The 18,392-nt window shown below is 39.5% G+C and overlaps 1 protein-coding gene across 1 annotated transcript in view; it reads left to right on the top strand.

The window, feature by feature from the left end:
• tmeff1a (transmembrane protein with EGF-like and two follistatin-like domains 1a) overlaps positions 1–18,392 on the top strand; it is a 92,103-nt gene that overhangs the window by 69,029 nt on the left and 4,682 nt on the right. Inside the window, exons 5-6 of the mRNA XM_011486222.4 lie at positions 11,452–11,548; positions 12,444–12,592. Of these exons, the coding sequence (XP_011484524.1) occupies positions 11,452–11,548; positions 12,444–12,592 (246 nt within the window). The remainder of the gene's footprint in view (positions 1–11,451; positions 11,549–12,443; positions 12,593–18,392) is intronic.

Raw genomic sequence — 18,392 nt, 5'->3', positions numbered from 1 at the left:
TATTTTGATCTGTTTAGCATTTCTGAGTATTCCTCTAAAAGCCTGCGCTCTGAGCACCAACCCCTCCCTACCCACAGAAACGAGTGGGTTTCACATTATGATGTAGACCAGTGAGAACAGCCAGTGAGAACAGCGGGGCAGTCTGTGCTGCCTGCCCCGCCCACAGACTAAAACACACATCCACTTTCTCCACTGAGCTAGCTAGCAGTGTTTGGCAAAAACACTTTCATTTTAAATGCACATCTATCTTTGCAAACGTTCATATGTTGTTTGTTTTCTTGAGCGAGTTGCTGACACGCTGCCGAGGTCAACTCTAAGTTAATGTTGTGAGATGAACGGCACCCACACGGAGCAAAAGGCGGTTCAGAGATTGAGTTGTCTTACTACCGGTTTGGTATATGAACTGAAAATAAATAATATTTAGTAAAAAATTCATTCTTTTTTTATGCCAAAGGTAATATATTATCATATACATCAATATTGTCTTCTATAATAGGCTTAAGAAGAGCATGGTATAGACCCTTTAAAAAAATACTCCTTCATAACATTCACCCCATGTCAAATTGACAGACAGTAGTTTATGCATTTTTATTTCTTTTACAAGAAGGAACCTTTTAACACCTAAACAACACACACTCTTAGACATACTGTAACTCTTCGGCCGCTGATTCACACAATCAAGCTGATTCTGATGCGGAGAAAAGCAGCTTATCATATCAGCTTTGCACTGTTATGCAACACATATCTAATGAAAAGTGCAGCATAAGTGAGCACCTTTGTGACAGAATCACTTGATTTACGTTGATTGCAGAAGCACTTCACTACTGTGTTGCATATCATGGCAAGGCTGCTTTTCTCCACTTCAAAATTTACTGGAATTACGTTAATTTTGTCAACAGTTGAAGAGTTACAGTCGTCAAGAGAATGTCAACACATACTCAGCTGTTAAAGGGTTAAAGACCCACACAGATGAAAGACGGGTTTCTGGTGTTTTTTAAAGGTTCTTGTGGCATATTTCTGATAATGGAGGACAAATTATGTTTATAATTGCACTTGTGAGTATTTCTTTATTCAACATGAGTCAGGAGCAGATGAAAATAGTCGTTTGAAAAGCCACAGGCTCCCTGCTTCGCTCCATTCTGATGAATCCTCTTGTAGACGACTAGATCCATGTACGTCTTCATTTTCCTCATCTGAGCTGGCATCTGGCTCATAACTGTAAGGCTGAACGGCTCCAATATTGCTCATCATTTTTGTTGCAACAGTAATGTCAGTTCGGGGTTGTGAGGGGCTGTAGGCTATTTGGAGAGAGTATGAACAAAGGGATGATAGGAAGTCAGGGAAGGCCTGCTCCGTGTCAACAGTTTCACCCACAAAAAAAGAGGCAAATTTCTGATGAACTCCTGCTGCTCTACAGAAACTAGGTTTCTCACAGGTTTTTTTAATTTGGGCTAAACATGGCATAATCATAATTAAAAGACCAATGGGAACGCTTTTGCAGTAGATCAAAAGATGATTGGATTGAAGTGGGACTTTAAAGGTGCAAAAACATACTTGATTATTTAACCATTGATCAGACAGTGGTGACCTTATGCACTGATCCGGCTCCATTTACTTCCACAACTTTTCACCAGATAAACCAAAATGCTTTCCAAAGGTGTGGTAACCTGATCATAAAGGAGCACAAAAATACAAAAAGGGAAAAACCAACCAGAGACTTTTATCGAGAAATGTCTCTCTCGGTAAATGTTTAATAAAACAAATAATTTTTCAAACTCTTTCAGGGATTTAATATCCCTTCCTGAAACCTGACGGATATAGGAAGATAAACAAGTCCAAGTATATTTAAATGTACTCATAATCAAGAGTTTTATGGAAAGTCAGCATCACTGGTGAGCTTTTCACAGCACACACCCCCACCAACAACACCCACACCCACCATCTCCAAATCAGCTCTGCTAAGTGTTAAAAATCATCAAATCAAACACAAACCCCCACAGAGCGCTGCATGAGTCATTGATATTTATTTAACCTGAAATATCACCAAAGGCCTGAGAGAGAGGCAGTGAAAGTTACATTTTAAAACATACAGACGGTAATTTACTACAGTCTAGTGATCTAGATGCGTCCTAACATTTCATTCTACAGTTAGGTTTCATCATACTTTTTTTCTTGTTTTAAAATTTTAAAATTACAGGTAAACTTTCAGTGAACTCATCAGGTTTGCAGAAATCAATTACTTTCTAGCTTAGCCTTCCAGCGTCTATTCATAACAGATCTGTCATTCTAATGATTTTCTGACAGTGACTTGCATTTTCACAGGGCTGGACTTTAAATTAACCTGAGATTATTAAAAAATAAATATATTCAGTGAATTGCTTTAATAATCAGTCAACCTGTAAAACATTTTTATTTCCTTTAAATTGCTTACAGACCCAGTCAGATGAAAATTGAATTCTTCTGTGTTTTTAACATGTTCTTGTGGCTTTTTTCTGATGATACAGGACATATATGAAAAAAATAAACCTAATTTATGAGTATTTCTTTTTTCAAATTGTTGTGAATCAGGGGCAGAAGAAAAAATGTCATTGAAAAAGAGGGTATTTGTGACATCAAAAGCACACCTGCCCTGAGCCCTCAGCAATAGGAAGGGGAAGGGGGGCGGAGTTCCTCTGCGCAGACGGTCATGCCCACAGCTTAAAGGCAGGTTTCTAAGGAACTGCTGCTCTGCAGAAACCACTAGAGACCACTAGGAACACTTTTACATTAAATGATAACATGAGTGGAGTTTGACTTTAAAATGAAGTCCGAGTGCAAAAGATGAATACTTTACTTTGTTAAAATTATCATGTTGTTGAATCAAACCAAAAATTTGCTCCATTTTACATTGGGATTTTAGCAGCAGTTTCCAGCAGGTGGAACACTGTTTTCAGATGAAAATGAGGCCGACATGCAGATAAAAACAAACCCATTTATGACAGCTGCACAAAGATAATCAACATTCTAATTGCATGACATCTGAGCACCTTAATTAAAGCAGTTTTCTGCAGCGTCGTCACTGTTGAAATGTGGCTTCTTGAGTCTGATCTCCTCTCAGCTTCCTTTTCTGTTTTTTTTAACCTTTTCACGTGGGTCTAATTGGCCTTTTCCTGCCTCTGGAAGGTGACGTGTGTGTCTCCTCTCTGTCTTGGAGGATTTGAGGAGGCACAGATGTGATGACAAACCCCGTCGGCAGAATGAAAGCTGCCTCTGTGGTCTGGTTTTGCTCCCAAAAAAAAACTCTGATAATCCCAAAATCCATCCTAAGTGGATTGTGAAGTGTAAGTGGTGTTCCCTAAAATCCACAGATTGTAAGTGAACTCTTTCAGACACTCACCTACAGCTGGAAGTGTCTTAGAGGATTTTTTGTGATTTATGTGACTTTTTTTCCCATCATTTAAAAAAAGTGTTGGGTGTTGGGCAAAGGAGAAACACAGCATTTGGAAACAACCAAACTTTGTTTTTAAAAAATGGAACCAGACTATTATTTTACAAAATTAATGTCTGATGGTTTCTCTGAAAACACTTCTCACACTTCTTTATCCAGATGCAGAAAACTCTACATTATTATAGTATTTAATTAATACAGGTACTTTTTAAAGCTCAAAGTGGAATCACTGAACTCCTAAACAAAGAGAACAGTTGAGAAAGGAATTAAAGGAGAAAATGGGCAGTTTATGCAGACGACAGCAAACGTTCATCTGTGGTTGTCATGACTTCCGGTCCCGGTGAAAAGACATAAATGTTTCTCAGCTGTAATTAATCTGTTCAGTACGAGAGTTTGCAGATGACACTGCCTTTGTTTTCTTAGAAAATTTGTTTGAGCTTTAACTTGATAGTTATAAAAAGAAGAATAGCTTAAGACCCATTCAGATGAAAATGGGTTTATGGTATTTTTAACATGTTCTTGTGGCTATTCTGATGATAGAGGACATACATACACAAAATTAAGATTAACATTGCATTTCTGAGAATTTCTTCAAAGTTGTAAATCAGGAGCAGAAAAAAATTGCTGTTTAAAAACCAGTGCATTTGTGATGTAAAAAGTGCGCTTAGCAGGCCGCAAGTTGTCATCTCCAATCTCTAAGCAATGGGAAGGAAAAGGGAGGATGGGGTGGCTGCCCTCCAACAGTCCCACCCACAACTCAGAGGCAAATTTCTAATGAACTACAGCCGTTCTGCAGAAACTATGTTCTAGGAAACAACACAGGTATTTTTGCTTTGGCTAAAATAATCATGATTAACAGACCAATAAGAATGATTATACAATAAATGAAAAGATGATGTGAGTGGTGAAATCCAAAAATGAAAATAATAGTTACAGGAAAGTTACAGAAAAAAGGAAAATAACATTGTAATCTGCAGTCAGAGCATCTAGGGAAGTGGAGGTTTGCTCCGAAAATAAGAAAAAAAGTGAAGATCAGTCACAGGATGACAGAGAATCTGTGTGTAAATGAAAGGAACACAAGTGGCATCAGTAGAAAGAGCAGTTGTGTTGTTGCTTTAGAGACTGAGAAAGAGACAGGAGGCAGAGCTGAAGCTGTTGAGGTTATCTTTGCAAGTAATGAGGATGGATAGAATCAGACAAGGGTCAGCTCAAGGTAGGTGTTCAAAAGATAAAATTAAGGAAGCAGATTGAGATGGTTTGAAGATGCTAAGAGGATCTGTTGCAAAAACATTCCCAGATGTTTAATTATGATTTTGCTGCTTTTACCCTAAAAAGAGTCATTTTCTAAGACAGAGTTTCTGCAGAGCGGCAGTAGTTCATTAGAAATTCCCCTCTGAGATTGTGGGTGGGGATTGTTGGCGTGGAGTAAATCTGTGCTCATTTCCCATCATCCCTTTGTGTACACGCTCTCCTGCTAGCTTACAACCCCAACCTAACATTACCGGTGCAACAAAAATGGTGAGAAATATTGGAGCTGTCCAGCCATACAGGTCTGAGCCAAAAAACAGCTCAGACGAGGAAAACAAAGACGTACAAGGTACTAGTCGTCTACAAGTGGATGCATCAGAATGGAGCGGAGCAAGGAGCTTATGGCACACTGATTGTAGCTTTTACATCACTGATACAAACTTTTTCTGATTCAAAACGATTTGAATTAAGAAAAACTAAGAAATGCTATGTTAAACTTAATTTTCTTTGCAAATGGCTTCCATCATAAAGAAAATGACCAAAAAACACAATGTTCATTGGAGTGGGTCTTTAAAGGATGCCGAGGTTGTAGCTACCAGGAAAGGGGCTTACATGAAGAAGAGAGAGGAGGTTCATGGATGTGGTGGAGGAGGACATAACGGCTAGTGTGTAAAATACTCTTTCACGTGACGGACACCAGCTGACTTTTACATTACTGACTCGGTTCACAAAAGACAGTGTGAAGAAACTTCCACAGACACAAAGATCCAACAGCGAATTACAGGCTGTCCTGATGCTCACCAGAACCATTTATTTCCAAAAAGTCATAAAAAAAAAATAGAAGTAGATTAGGTCAAAGAAACTACTTTATTGATAATTGGAAAAACTGGAAGTAATGGGAAGAGGCATCTCTGTAAAAGGAAACTTTGTGAGGAAAATGAAAAGGGAAAAGAAATACAACTGTCAAAAATAAAATCAAGACTAAGCTGGTAAAAAGAACCATTCCGAGGTTTTTCTGCACAGATGTCTTTCCATCTCTAGATTCTATTTTTCTATTAGAAAGGCATTAGGAAGTGATGATGATGAGGATGAAGAGCTGCCCCCCTGTTTTTGATTCATGCATAAATAGAATTTCTGGCAGGAGCAGGTTTTAGAAGAATTCTTTCTTCTTTCTGCTTGTTTTTATGCATGTTTTTGCTTTTTTTCATAGGCTTGTATAGCAGTATTCACCACAACCAGAGAAACAACAACACAAACTCTGGCATCTCTACGACAAGAAGCAGCCATTGTTGATGGTGATGATTTGACGTTTAGTAATCTGAAGGCATTTTATTGTCCCTTCATGAGATTAAAGCCATCACCAAGTTGGTGCAAAAAAACAGATACAATATTTACACATAGGCAAGGTTCTTATGGTCGGGAGATTTGCAGTTCTTAATAATCCTGTAAAACCTGAAAGCCCACAAAATCAAGTGTCCTCCCTAAATTCAAGTTTAATATTTATAATATATATTATTAAAATATATATAATTAACTGAAGCTTAATTTTCATCCTCCATCATAAAAAAATGCTACAAGTACATGTTAAGATTACAATTTTCATCAAACGTTATGTCTTATTTGAAACCAGTCACACCGACACATGGAAATGTTGCAAAATGCAGAGAAACTGTTCACATGAAAGAGATTTATTATTTTCTGAGGTGACGGAAAGCAAAAAGTTCCTTTGTCCATCGCCTTTAGTGAGTCTCCTCTTACATGTAAAGTGAAATTCAGAGTAAAACATTAATAGAAAACCAGAGGTAAATGGATGTCTCCCTGTGGAGGTGGTCATGTGATCTTCTTCAGACAAAGCTGCATTATGAATGAGACGGTAGAGATATCACTCTGATCATTTTACATTCACTCTAAGAAACATGATTTTGGGGGCGGGGGAAAAAAGGTTACAATGAAAAACACAAAAGAATGGCTTGGTGGTTTAGTGTGTGCATTGTGTGTTTGTGTCCATGCTTGTGTGAATGTGTGTGTGTGGCTGCTGGCTGACAGATTGGCCCGCTGTGCTCGGATGTATTGAACATGGAGAGCTCAGTTGGGGCTCTGAGGCTGCCGATCGATAGATGAGGATCTGCAGCGGAGAGGCATCTTTGTTTGTGGAGGGTCTCTGCAGACAGACACACACACACAACTCAGATACACAACCAGACATCTGACATCACACCATCATTTAAATCCAGGCCTCTTATGGACACCCACGCCCTTTGACATTTGTTTTGTTTTTTGTGTCTTCAGTTGCAGTGTGTGTTGTATTTGCATGGTGGTCAGTTATAGTAGCAAACACTAACAAGTATAGTATTCATTTGAACTGGCCAATTTAGCTCTTTTTAAGCCATGCGGCCCAATTTTTGCACACTTTTGGACAAACATTATTTTTTGCTGTATTCAAGAAGCCCGTGTTTCATAAAACCTGATTATATTTCTCTCTTAGAAGCACCTTTAAAGAAAAGTCCTCCGTGTTAGAGACAGTGTTTTGTCGGTTTTCTGTTCTGCTGGTTCTGTCAACACAGCAGCTCATCGCAGCGACCATGTCAGGATTTTACTATTCCGCTGTCTCTGATAAGATTGCACAGACTGCTGTCCTTGTTCTGATGTCATCCATGTTGTCTGTGATCCACTTGGCTTTTGTGAGGAACAGCTATTGACTATACAGTTGAACAAATAACTATTTGAAAAGGCTGTGATTTTGCGAGTTCTCACTTAGAACTCATGGTCAGTTTTCATTTAGGTACATGTCCACTGTGAGAGACATTATGTAAAAAACAAATCTGGAAATTACATTGCATGATTTTTTAAATCATTTATTTGTGTGCTACTGCTGCAAATAAATATTTGAACACCTGCCCATCAGCTAGAATTCTGATCCTCAAAGATCTGTTAGTCCACCTTTAAATAGTCCACCTCCACTCAACTTAATGCTCTGGGTTTGATGCCGCTGTTTGCAGTGGTTAGCTGCATAAAGACAACTGTACACCCCATACAATCAATAAGACTCCAACTACTAACTAACTAACATGGCCAAGACCAAAGAGCTGTCCAAAGACACCAGAGAATAAATTGTAGACCTTCAAAAGGCTGGAAAGGGCTGCAGGGCAATGGTCAAGCAGCTTGATGAAAAAAGATCCCCTGTTGGAGCAATTATTAGAAAATGGAAGAAGCCCAACATGACAGTCAATCTCCTTCAGACTGGGGCTCCATGCAAGATCTCACCATATGGGGTTTCAGTGATCTTAAGAAAGGTGAGGACTACACAGTAGGAGCTGGTCAATGCCCTGAAAAGAGCTGGGACCACCGTTTCCACGGTTACTGTTGGTAAGACACTAAGAAATCATGGTTTGAAAATTACACTTGGCACGGAAGGTGTCCCTGCTGAAACCAACACATGTCCAGGCCCGTCTTTTTGGAAATTTTTGGAACACATTGCAACACATTTCTAACTTAGAGTGTTACATAGGAGGGCAAAGCTCACTTTCTGCAAAAAAGACTTTGCTGGAATTTTGTTTGTTGCATAAATGATTGAAGAGTTACGGTACTTGAAAGAATGTAAACACTGGAGCTAATTTTCCAGTGGAAACCCCATGTAAGGCCCATGGAAACCCGTTCACTGACTGTCACAATTTATGACATCAGACGTCCTCCAGGGAAAAATGTGAAAAATCATATGAATCGAAATATTGATATTGATAAATCATGTAATAAAATGTTTATAGTATAACGGGGTGGGATTATATAGGTTTGCTTCCTTCTACTCCCTTTAAAGCAATATTTATTAATTTGCCTAATTATCCTAAGTTTGATTAGTTACCGTATGAATGTATAACTGATGATTGTATTGCTTTTGTGTATTTCTATTTGATTGCTTGAAATAAACCATTTCAAATAAAAATAAAAATCAAAAATAGAGTGGTCTGGGAAGATAAAAGTCCTACACCAATTTTGAATATGAGAATCAAGAGTTGACATTCAGACCATGGTTTGTGTTTGACATTCAGACCATGGTTTGACACAGTTAACTTTCAGAAAGAATAAAAAGCTAAAGTTTTCTTTTGAGTGAAAATGTCCATTTTCTGGGAAAACAGCATTAAACTCAACGCCCAGTCTTAGTTGCCGTTGTATATTGTTTGTAGTTTATTTAGCTGCTGTGAATCCCACGCTTTCATCATATTTTTAATGCTTTTTTTTTTTCAAAACAAAACACTGAAAAAAGGTTAAAAAATGGATTTTCATGGCTTTGGGCTGAGCTTTTAGGGATGGTCATTAACTCGTCCTACCGCAGGATCCTAGCAGAACTGCTCCTGATGATTCATAAAATGTCTGCTTTGATGAAAGGCAGCCTTGAATAATTCCTGTGGCTTTTTGATTTTTGTTGTTGTGGCTGTTAGTGGATCATCTGCTCTGCAGGAGAACAGACGTCATCCAGTGCCATGCTATCAAACCCAGTCCCTGTAATGATGATGATAATACCAGCAGACCGTAATGCGCCGTCTCCGTTTCCATTTGGCCGATAAGCTCCGTGAGTCTCCTCACACAGTCGGCTGTGTCTGATAGAAAAGTGTGTGAGCCGTGTCGGTGGCAGAGGGGGCGCCATCAGCGTCACCGGTGGCAGCGCAGCAGAAAGTGAGCTGGAGGTTGTTTTGGAAATGAAATCAAGTCAGTGTTGTGGAAAGCGCTGCAGGAACAATAATGTTCAAAGATAATTGTGTCGTTAAAGGTTGAAGATAAAAGTGGAGCAACCGATGGAGCAGAAACAGACACACAACGTAAATTAGGAAGGTGTTTTTTGTTATTTTTTTACTTGTTTTATGTTGATGGAGGAGTGCAACGGTGGAGGAAACAGAAGCAACAAGCAGTTTCATGACTCGCATCTCAGCAAAAGAAGCTTCAATCTCCCTTTGGCTTTGCAGAAACTGCAAACATCTGAAAGTTTGTTGCTTCAGATGAATCTTTAATGCAGCAACATTTGCTTCTAAAGGATTTTACAGTTACAGTCCCATTCACCCATACACACACTGATGGAAGCTCTGCTGCATGAGACCTTCACCAACCTATAACCAGGAGCAATGCGGGGTTCAGTGTCTTACCCAAGGACACTTTGACATATGGACGGGTGAGGCAGGAACTGAACTTTAATCTTCCAATCAGAGGCTCCTTCCTCGTCATGCTCCTAGTGTGAGCATTACGACTCACTCGGTAGCTTCAAACCATCATTGTTGTTCATCTTTCTGCATATTCCTTTAGGCGTCGCCACAGCGAATCACCATTCACTAAGATTGATGATGAAGAGATTTTTGATGCCAGTTTCCCGTCCTGGCACAATCCTGTATTCTATCCAGGTTGGGGTCCAGCACAGGGGGTCAACATAGTTAGGCAGTAGCGTAAAGGGTCTTGCCCAAAGACCCACACTGGATAAAGTTTATAGCGCCCTCTAAGAATCGGTTTCTCATGCACCACTCCTCCATACAGCTAACTGAGCTATCCAGCAAACAACTTATCATGAAGGTTCCAATTTAGGATTACAGTTTAAATGTGCCAAGAAAAATCAAATTTGTACGTACCAATTATTTTTTACCTCCTTCCAAGGAGCATTTAGTGCAGCTGTATGAACAACAAAAATGTTTTGTTTTTCTATCACGTATTTACCAAAGAAACAAAAAGGAAGATTTTTTCTAATCAAGCCAGTGATTCAACAATGTTGCCATGGCAACTGTACAATAAACGCAAGTTCATTAAAAATAAACCTTCAAAAAACGGGTTTCCATCGATAAAATGTGTTTAAAAACTGACATCACAGCACAGACATATGAATGCTGACTCAGCAATCGTGTTAAAAGCTGACTCAACTCTATTGCAATTATTTTTGACTCTTCTTTCTTGGCACCCTTTAGATTTTTTATTTTTTGGCAAGCAAAACATTCAGGGTTTGAATTGCTTTTCTTTATAGCTTACTCAGAATGCCTCATTTCATTTTTTTTAACATTGTTTAGCTTTTTTTTAAAGCTGTTAAAGTCTCATGCCTGCTTTCCGTTCACACAAGCATTTTCTAAAGAAAGGCATAATTTTAATCTTTTTGGACTTTATTCTGTTTTCGTTTCACAAATCCCCAAATTTAAAAAACCCTAAATCTCACACTAGAACCACTTTTAATGTTCCCATGTATACTTTTGAGGACAGACAATGTGAAAATGTGTTGCCAAGAACACTTTAATAGGGGACCAACCTTAAATCAGTCAGAGTTTAAGGATTCTGTCAAACTTCAGTCTGATTTTGCTTCTCCTTTCCTCACAGAAGCTTTTTTTTTCAGCTGCACATCTCTGAATGGGGCTTATCAGTAAAGTAGGGCATTTTCCATCATCCACTGTGAAACCATTTTATTTCTCATCCATTCAGAGTGTTTGTGAAGGGGTTCTGAGAGGATTCTTGTCTTTTGGGGTTTGACTGCATGTCTGTTCGTGACAGATTCTGTCCCAGACAGAATCCTGCAAACTTTTAGTGAACCAAACTGGATGTGCCACTCCTCTGATGTCACTTTTGTTGATACTTTTGGTAATAAACTCCTACGAGGGTTGTTATTTTCTTCCTGCTCTATAGGGAAATCCAACACTCATCCACGATTTCACCCTGACGAAAGAGATTGTCGAATGAAGCAAAAAAGATTTTACTGCTGAATTCAGACTCAAGGAAATCCGAAATGATGATGAAGAATTGTGTTGGTTTGTTTCCAGATGATGAAGGTTCAGGTTCGGATGTGGGGAAAAAGTTCACCAAATGCAGCACGTGTAAATATGGAGCCGAGTGTGACGAAGACTCGGAAGATGTCTGGTGAGTGTTTGAAACCAGTGGAAACTTTAAGTAGTGCTTTGATTTATGACAAATGCAAGATGCTGCACCACAGACAAGGCAGAGATGCTATAAACTAGACTGTTGAGGATTCATAAGTGTGTGTGCTAAAGATACTTTAAATTCAGCTTCTCAAAGACCAGACCTGCTGCCCCTTTGTGAGCTTAAATTAGGGTTTTACTTCCTTCTTTATCTTTACTTCTATGCTGTACATCTACATCCATAACAACCAGGTTCAAAGCTCTAGAAGACTTTTTTTTTCTCTTTTTTGGTTTCCATTCTTTAACTTCTTGTTACTATTTGCCACATTTATACACCTTCTCTTTGCTCTTTTCTTTCCCATCTGAGCCAACAGCTCCATGTCCGACATTCCTCAAAAAGACGGAAGTCTAGTTTCTTGTCTATCTTTGTCACACAAAGATAGACATTTGTGGCCTGTCAGACCAGAACATATATCTAAATTATAGTCAAACACAGCAAAGATAGCATTAATGCTCATCTGCACATGCAGTTCTATAGGTCTTCTTTTAGAAAACAAAAAAAGACATTACTTTTTTATGAGCAAATGTTGGGAAAAAGAAGTTGTGCATAAAAAAAGTCCTGAGCAGAATTTTTTTTTTCCCCATGCAAATATCATCCAAATTTGGGAGAAAATTGAAAGTAATGGGTATGACTCAGAGTGGCGCACGTGTCCTTTTACAGGATTAAGAAAGAACTTTGCTTACATTCTGCACAGAATTAATGAGCCCTGCCATAATCTGACTAAAATTGTTTTAGCTAATGACGTGGATGGAGCTTCTCAGGCTGAGTTCAGATGCAGATATACAAGTTTGATCTCCCAAAGACCATGTTTCTTCTGTTTCACCCCCTCCCCCAGGTGCATCTGCAACATTGACTGTAGTGGTCACAACGAGAACCCGGTGTGCGCCACGGATGGAAACTCCTACAACAATCCCTGTCTGGTCCGAGAGGCGTCGTGTATGAAGCAGGAGCAGATCGACGTCAAGCACCTGGGCAGGTGCCTCGGTAAGATTTATGACCAAATTCCACGTCTAACTATCTGAGGTGTGCAAAGGAAGGTTTTTATGTAAATATTCTTTCAAACAGTTTCGTCTAATGGGAAAGAAAAGACACGCTGAATGGAGGGATCGTCTTCTGATGATGAAGGACACGTATTGATATAATTTCTTAGTGTTTGTTTTATAGCGGACAAAAAAATGCAGTTTAAAAAAGCTTGTTGCTGTGATGTAGAAAATACTACCAACAGGCCACAAGTTCTCTGCTCCGCTCCATTCTGATGCATCCACTTTGAGACAAATAGATCCATTTTATCGTGTGCCATTTTTGTTGCACTGGTACAGTTAGGCTGTGATTCTGAGGGGCTGTTAAACTAGCAGGAGAGAGTATAAACAGATGGGTGATAGGAAGTGGGGGCGGGCTTACTCCACTTCAGCAGTCCTGCACACAACTCAGAGGCGAAAATCTAATGAACTACTGCTGCTCTGCAGAAACTATGTCCTAGAAAACGACACAATGTGTTAAATTTTGGCTCAAAACAACATAATCGCAATTAAAAGACCCCTGGGAACAATTTGAAAACAGATGAAAGCTGATTGGAGTGGGGCTTTTATTTCTCTTAGCTGTTCTCCTGAGTGTTTGCTGAGGTTTGAACTAAATGAAGGTCAGATCATTCCATTGAAGCTCACTGTGAACACACTTCATACACATTAGTGCAACTCTCCTGCTGACAGGAGATGTTTTTCTGATGTGGCAGATCTTCTGCTTGATGCCGGGAGTCTGCTGGAGGTGATTGTAAACAGCTGGAGCTAAAGTGTGGACCTGTGACCCCTGGAGTGACCTTAGAGCGGACACTTTCAGTTTGAAAATATGAAGCAGCTGATCCTACAATCAAATCCAGGTTCAAAAATGTCATTGGGGTGACAGAGGGATGTTGGATGTGAAGGTCCCATTCCAAAAAAAACAAAATTACTTATTTGCCTAACAAAGTCATATAGAGAGAGAGTATTATTCATTCCTCTTGTCTTTATTATTTCCTGTAATAACTATTATAACATGATAGTTTTCAGTCTCCATGTGTTCTAACCTCTTCCTTTGTTCAAAACTTTTTCTTGACATCTGCTCGCTCAAAACTTTTTAATCTCATTTCCTCCTGGTCTCATTTCCATAATATTCTTTTCTGCTTCTAGTAATTTCCCTTTTCCCATTTCCTGTTATCGTTTTTTTTCTCAAAATATATATTTTCATCCACATTTCACTGTCCTTTTCTTTTTGTATTTTCAGGCTGGGATATCGTAATTTTTTACCTATTTTTTTTATTTTTTTTAATATTCTTTTGTTAATTTTTTAAATAGTTTCTATACTTTTGCTCTTTTATTTTTCTTTTCATCATGTTTATGATCCTTTTGTATCTGTTTATTTTCATTTTTGTTTCCTTCTTTTTTCCTTAAATCTTCCCATCCCTTAGTTTTCATGTTCTTACCTTTAGTTGCTTTACTGTATTTTTTTTACTTTATGCATAAAGTAAAAAAAATCTCTTGCTCTCCATAGAGAATCTTTTCACCTGCTCGTCTTATTATTTCCCATTGACTTCCTGACGTTGAGGAAAAAAAGTGGGACTGAAGCTGTTTGATTCCCGCTGATCGCTGTGACAGTTTAATGAATCCATCTCGTTATGAAACCGTGTCTGACAAATTAACGTTTCTAATCAGAAGCTTTTTCATTAGGACTCAAACTAAGCATGCAGCGGCAGAGCTGAGGTTCCTCCGGAAGTCATCTGAATCCTGTTTACAGATAATCTGAAGGAGAGATCTAGAAGAGGTCAAGCTGAAGTAGGGATTTGATTATGTTTTTACTTTTAGAAGAACTCTGATTGTCTCCAGATTTCACATGTGAAAAAAAAAATCGATCAGATATCTGGTTGACCGCAGTGAGGTGAAAAATATCTGCTGAGGTCAACTCTACAGTGATGTGTGAACGGCTGTGGGATGCACAAGAACAAACTGGGATAACTCCTGCAATCGGCTCCTTTGGCTTTTAAAAAAATTCTCCCCTTGCAGCCTCCTTAAATATGCAGAACAAATTTCCCCGAGCATGAGTCATAGATCTTTTGATCCCTCACTTTGCTGTTTTCCTCTTAGAAGCAGCGAGGGCTGCGAGCGTAGATACAAACCTGATTTGCAGTCACGGTTAGTCGTCTGATGTTGTTCAAAGTCTGAGCAGACACCCCAAAGATCCTCCAGCCCCTTATGTCTAGATCCTAAATCCAGGAGATCCACGCGGGTCAAGACTGGATCTCCAGCTAAAAGTTTTATTCCCCCAGTGAGAAGAATTCATGAAATCAATAATTGATACAAGTACTGTGTTTGTTCTCCATTGTCAGAGGTCCAAACACCCACCAGCCCTTTTGCATGAATCTTTTATGGAATAATTATTGCTTTGATACCAAGCTGTCAGTTGACGAAAAAAAATGTCAAAAAGAAGGAAAAAGTTGATGTGATCTTTTTGCATAGCACAGCTATCTTTGACTTAAGTTGTTTACTTTGATAAATTTGCTTTTGACACACTATGCCACAATGCCACTATGGCGAACCAAATCATCTAGAGAAGCAGCACAGTTCCAACAGGTGGTCAAACAGAAAACTGTTTGTTTATTTATGTACATGATTTTTAACCAGGATGCAGGGGAAAAAAGCAAGAAGAAGAAAGTTCTTGCAATTTCTCTTACCATCAGGGTTGGCGTGGTTGGGGTACCATGGTTACCCACACATTTTTTAAACCTTTTCAAGATTCTTCTATTAAAGAAAACTATCAGACAGGAACCGGCTCTGGAAGACCAAAAGTGTCCAAATAAAAGCACCTTTGCAGACTCCAGTGATGTGTGATGTACAATTAGGTGTCTTGCTTAAGAAAACAAAAACTGCAGCAACCGTCCAGCCCGGGATTTAAACCTTTAACAGACGGTCTGCTGAGGTCAGTGAGCTACAGCCAACTCAAGACCCATCCTGTCTCTGTTTGACTGTTCTGATGAAACTGGAACCTCCATCTCAGTTTTATGCCCCCAACACACCCACACCCACCCACACATTGATGGCACGCCCCACTCATGAAACACACATTTGTTACGAAAACCGTGTGATCGTTCCTGCAGCGTTCTGCTCCTGCTCCGCTCTGTCAGGCTGCAAAACAAGGAAAGGAGGGAGACCAAAGACAGACAGGAGCAGGGGAAGGGCGGTGAGGATGGAGGGATGTGGGAGGGAGACAGCTACAAAGAGAATCAGAGTGAGAGCTCTGTCAATATTTCTTCAGGAACGATGAAGCATTAAAAATGGATGAGTGTGTGTTTTCATGTATTCGTGGCCACTCTGTGTGTATGTGTCAGGTGTGCTGGTTCATGTAACTGTGTGAGGACAAGGCTGGTAAAGTCAGTTTGGAACCTGGTTTCTGTTGATCTTTCAGGCTATGGTTGGATGATAAAAAGGAGATGAAGTCTCTGATGTTAAGAAACTTCTTCCTTAAAATGTAAAAAGTGTAAGATTTTAAATCATAGGGACATTTTCTGGTGTATAAAGTTGACTCTGTTTGGGATCACAAGTTACTACTTGAATTTATACATTTTAATGTATGCGGTTTTTTTTAGCATGGGACGTAATTTGTTTTTCACAATAAAAACAAATTAAAAAATAGGAAAATTTTGGTCTTGGAAGAGAAAGTCCATGGGATGTCCCCATAAGGATAGAATTGCGAGGTTACTTGTTTGTGTTTGTTTGCTTTTTATCATTCCTGGCAATGTTTCTTCAGACAGCATGAAAATTCGCAGCCTATCAACGGCAAAATAACCCCAACAACAAGCCAAAGCAAAGCCGACTGCTTCCTTTGTCTGTTTGAGAATGCTTCTTTTTGCCAGCACCCATCACTGTCTGCACACACACACACACAGACACACATACACACACGAAAGGAATAGATTGACTCTTCACCACCTCCACTCTGATAAAAAGGAGTGAGCCTTGGATTGGTATCATCCCTTGACACCTCCTCCTCCTGCTTCAGTCTGTCCTAAAGGGTAAACAAAACACACAATCCCGAGAAGACAAGGTTGGAGAGAACAAACAGGAAGTCAAGCGACGACAGCAAACCCAGCTAATCAAAATCCTCCAAAACAAACACCTGGATGTGAGGCGGAAGGTTCTTCAATCTTTTTACTCCATTGATCTTAAAATAAAGACCAAAAGCACACACTTTCTCCAGTTGCTTCGGATTTTTTTCCACTCTCACCACTATTATGATTTGTCCTGAATTTCGTTGATGCTTTATTCTGATGCTTCAGACTTAAATCTGAAGCAGTAAACCTTGTTTTCACATAGCGGTGTGTTTACATGTCAGGAAAACATCCGTTCCTGAGTGGATCTCATAATCACCCACAGATGTGCAAACTCTTTCTTTAAAGCCCACTGGGGTTTTGAGTGTGGTCAAGATTTGCATTTTTGTGGTGAATTTCAAAGTGAGACCACACTAGACTGACTTCTTACTTCCAGCACTGAATTAGATTAAAACTTTTTGAAAGCACCCACCCATCCATCTCTGCTGTTTATGTGGAATTATGCAGGAGGAAACAAAATTTTTCAGTTTCACCAGCGCATCTGAGGGGAGTCACCTTCAGGACACGCCATGAAGTCATGGGGTCTGCCAACTGGATATAGAACATGTGGATGAAGGTCGCTCATTTTGGGCTCATTTGAAGCCCGTTTTTAGCTCCGTGGTCATCTTCATCCTGGCTTGTTATTAGTTGTTAAAAGATGTCCAGTTCTAAGAGCTGAAGATTATACAGTCCACCATCAGTCATAAGACCACCACACCGTGTTTGTGCAGGATTTAAGTTGTAATATAAGTAAAAGGAAGTTCATGAAAATTCATTACTACTGGTCATATTCTTTGTGGAGTTTACATGTTCTCCCCGTACATGCATGGGTTTTCTCTGGCTTCCTCCCACCATCCAAAAAAATTCCTCATAGGTCAATTGTTTACTCTAAATTGTCCCTAGGTGTGAATGTGAGTCTGCATGGATGTGTGATTTGTGGCCCTGCGACGGACTGGCGACCTGTCCAGGATGTCCCCTGTTTTCGCCCACGAGTGGCCGGGATAGGCTCCAGCAGCCCCGTGACCCCGCAACAGGTTTAGAAAACAAATGAATGGTCATATTTCTTAACCCTACCAACAGGTGTTGGAGCCTCAATACAACTTTAATTATTTTTGCTGCAGAGTTGGGCTACAGTGGATTAATTAGTTTACTATGTAATAAGCCATCTAGTGGTTGGTTGGGGAACTGACGCAATGCTTCTTCTGAACTGGCTTCAAACAGGAAGACACAGAGGGGGAGCTGAGATTCTGCTTCAAGACTGGTTCTTAATTGTGTTTATCCAGAAAAGAAAATCTTTGAAATGTATCCATTAATGTCGGGTTATTCCCAAAATTCACCAACCACCTAATAAGATCAGATCAGACTTTCATTGATTCTGTATCCACTTCAAAGGATACGGAGCTGCACTAGAAGGAAATATAGTGATACCTGAACACCAGGGTGCCAGAGTATGAGTGAAGAAAGCACTGAAAACTGACATAAAAGTGGAGATGTGATGAGAATATTTTACTCTTGCTTAGTTAGACTGCAGAGAAGACGGAAGAGAGGAAAGGTTATGAGAGGAACTCCACAAGCTGCAGATCTGAGAGTCAGATGGCTCCCCCAAGAGGCAGTGAAAAAAGCAGCAGAATACGCTCACTCTCAGCTTGATGACTGAAATTGTCTGTT

Source organism: Oryzias latipes, chromosome 17, assembly GCF_053564925.1.
Source record: "Oryzias latipes strain Hd-rR chromosome 17, Olatipes_Hd-rR_3.1".
NCBI lineage: Eukaryota > Metazoa > Chordata > Actinopteri > Beloniformes > Adrianichthyidae > Oryzias > Oryzias latipes.
Note: the sequence above shows the minus strand (reverse complement) of the source record. Positions and strands in the feature narration are given on the sequence as shown.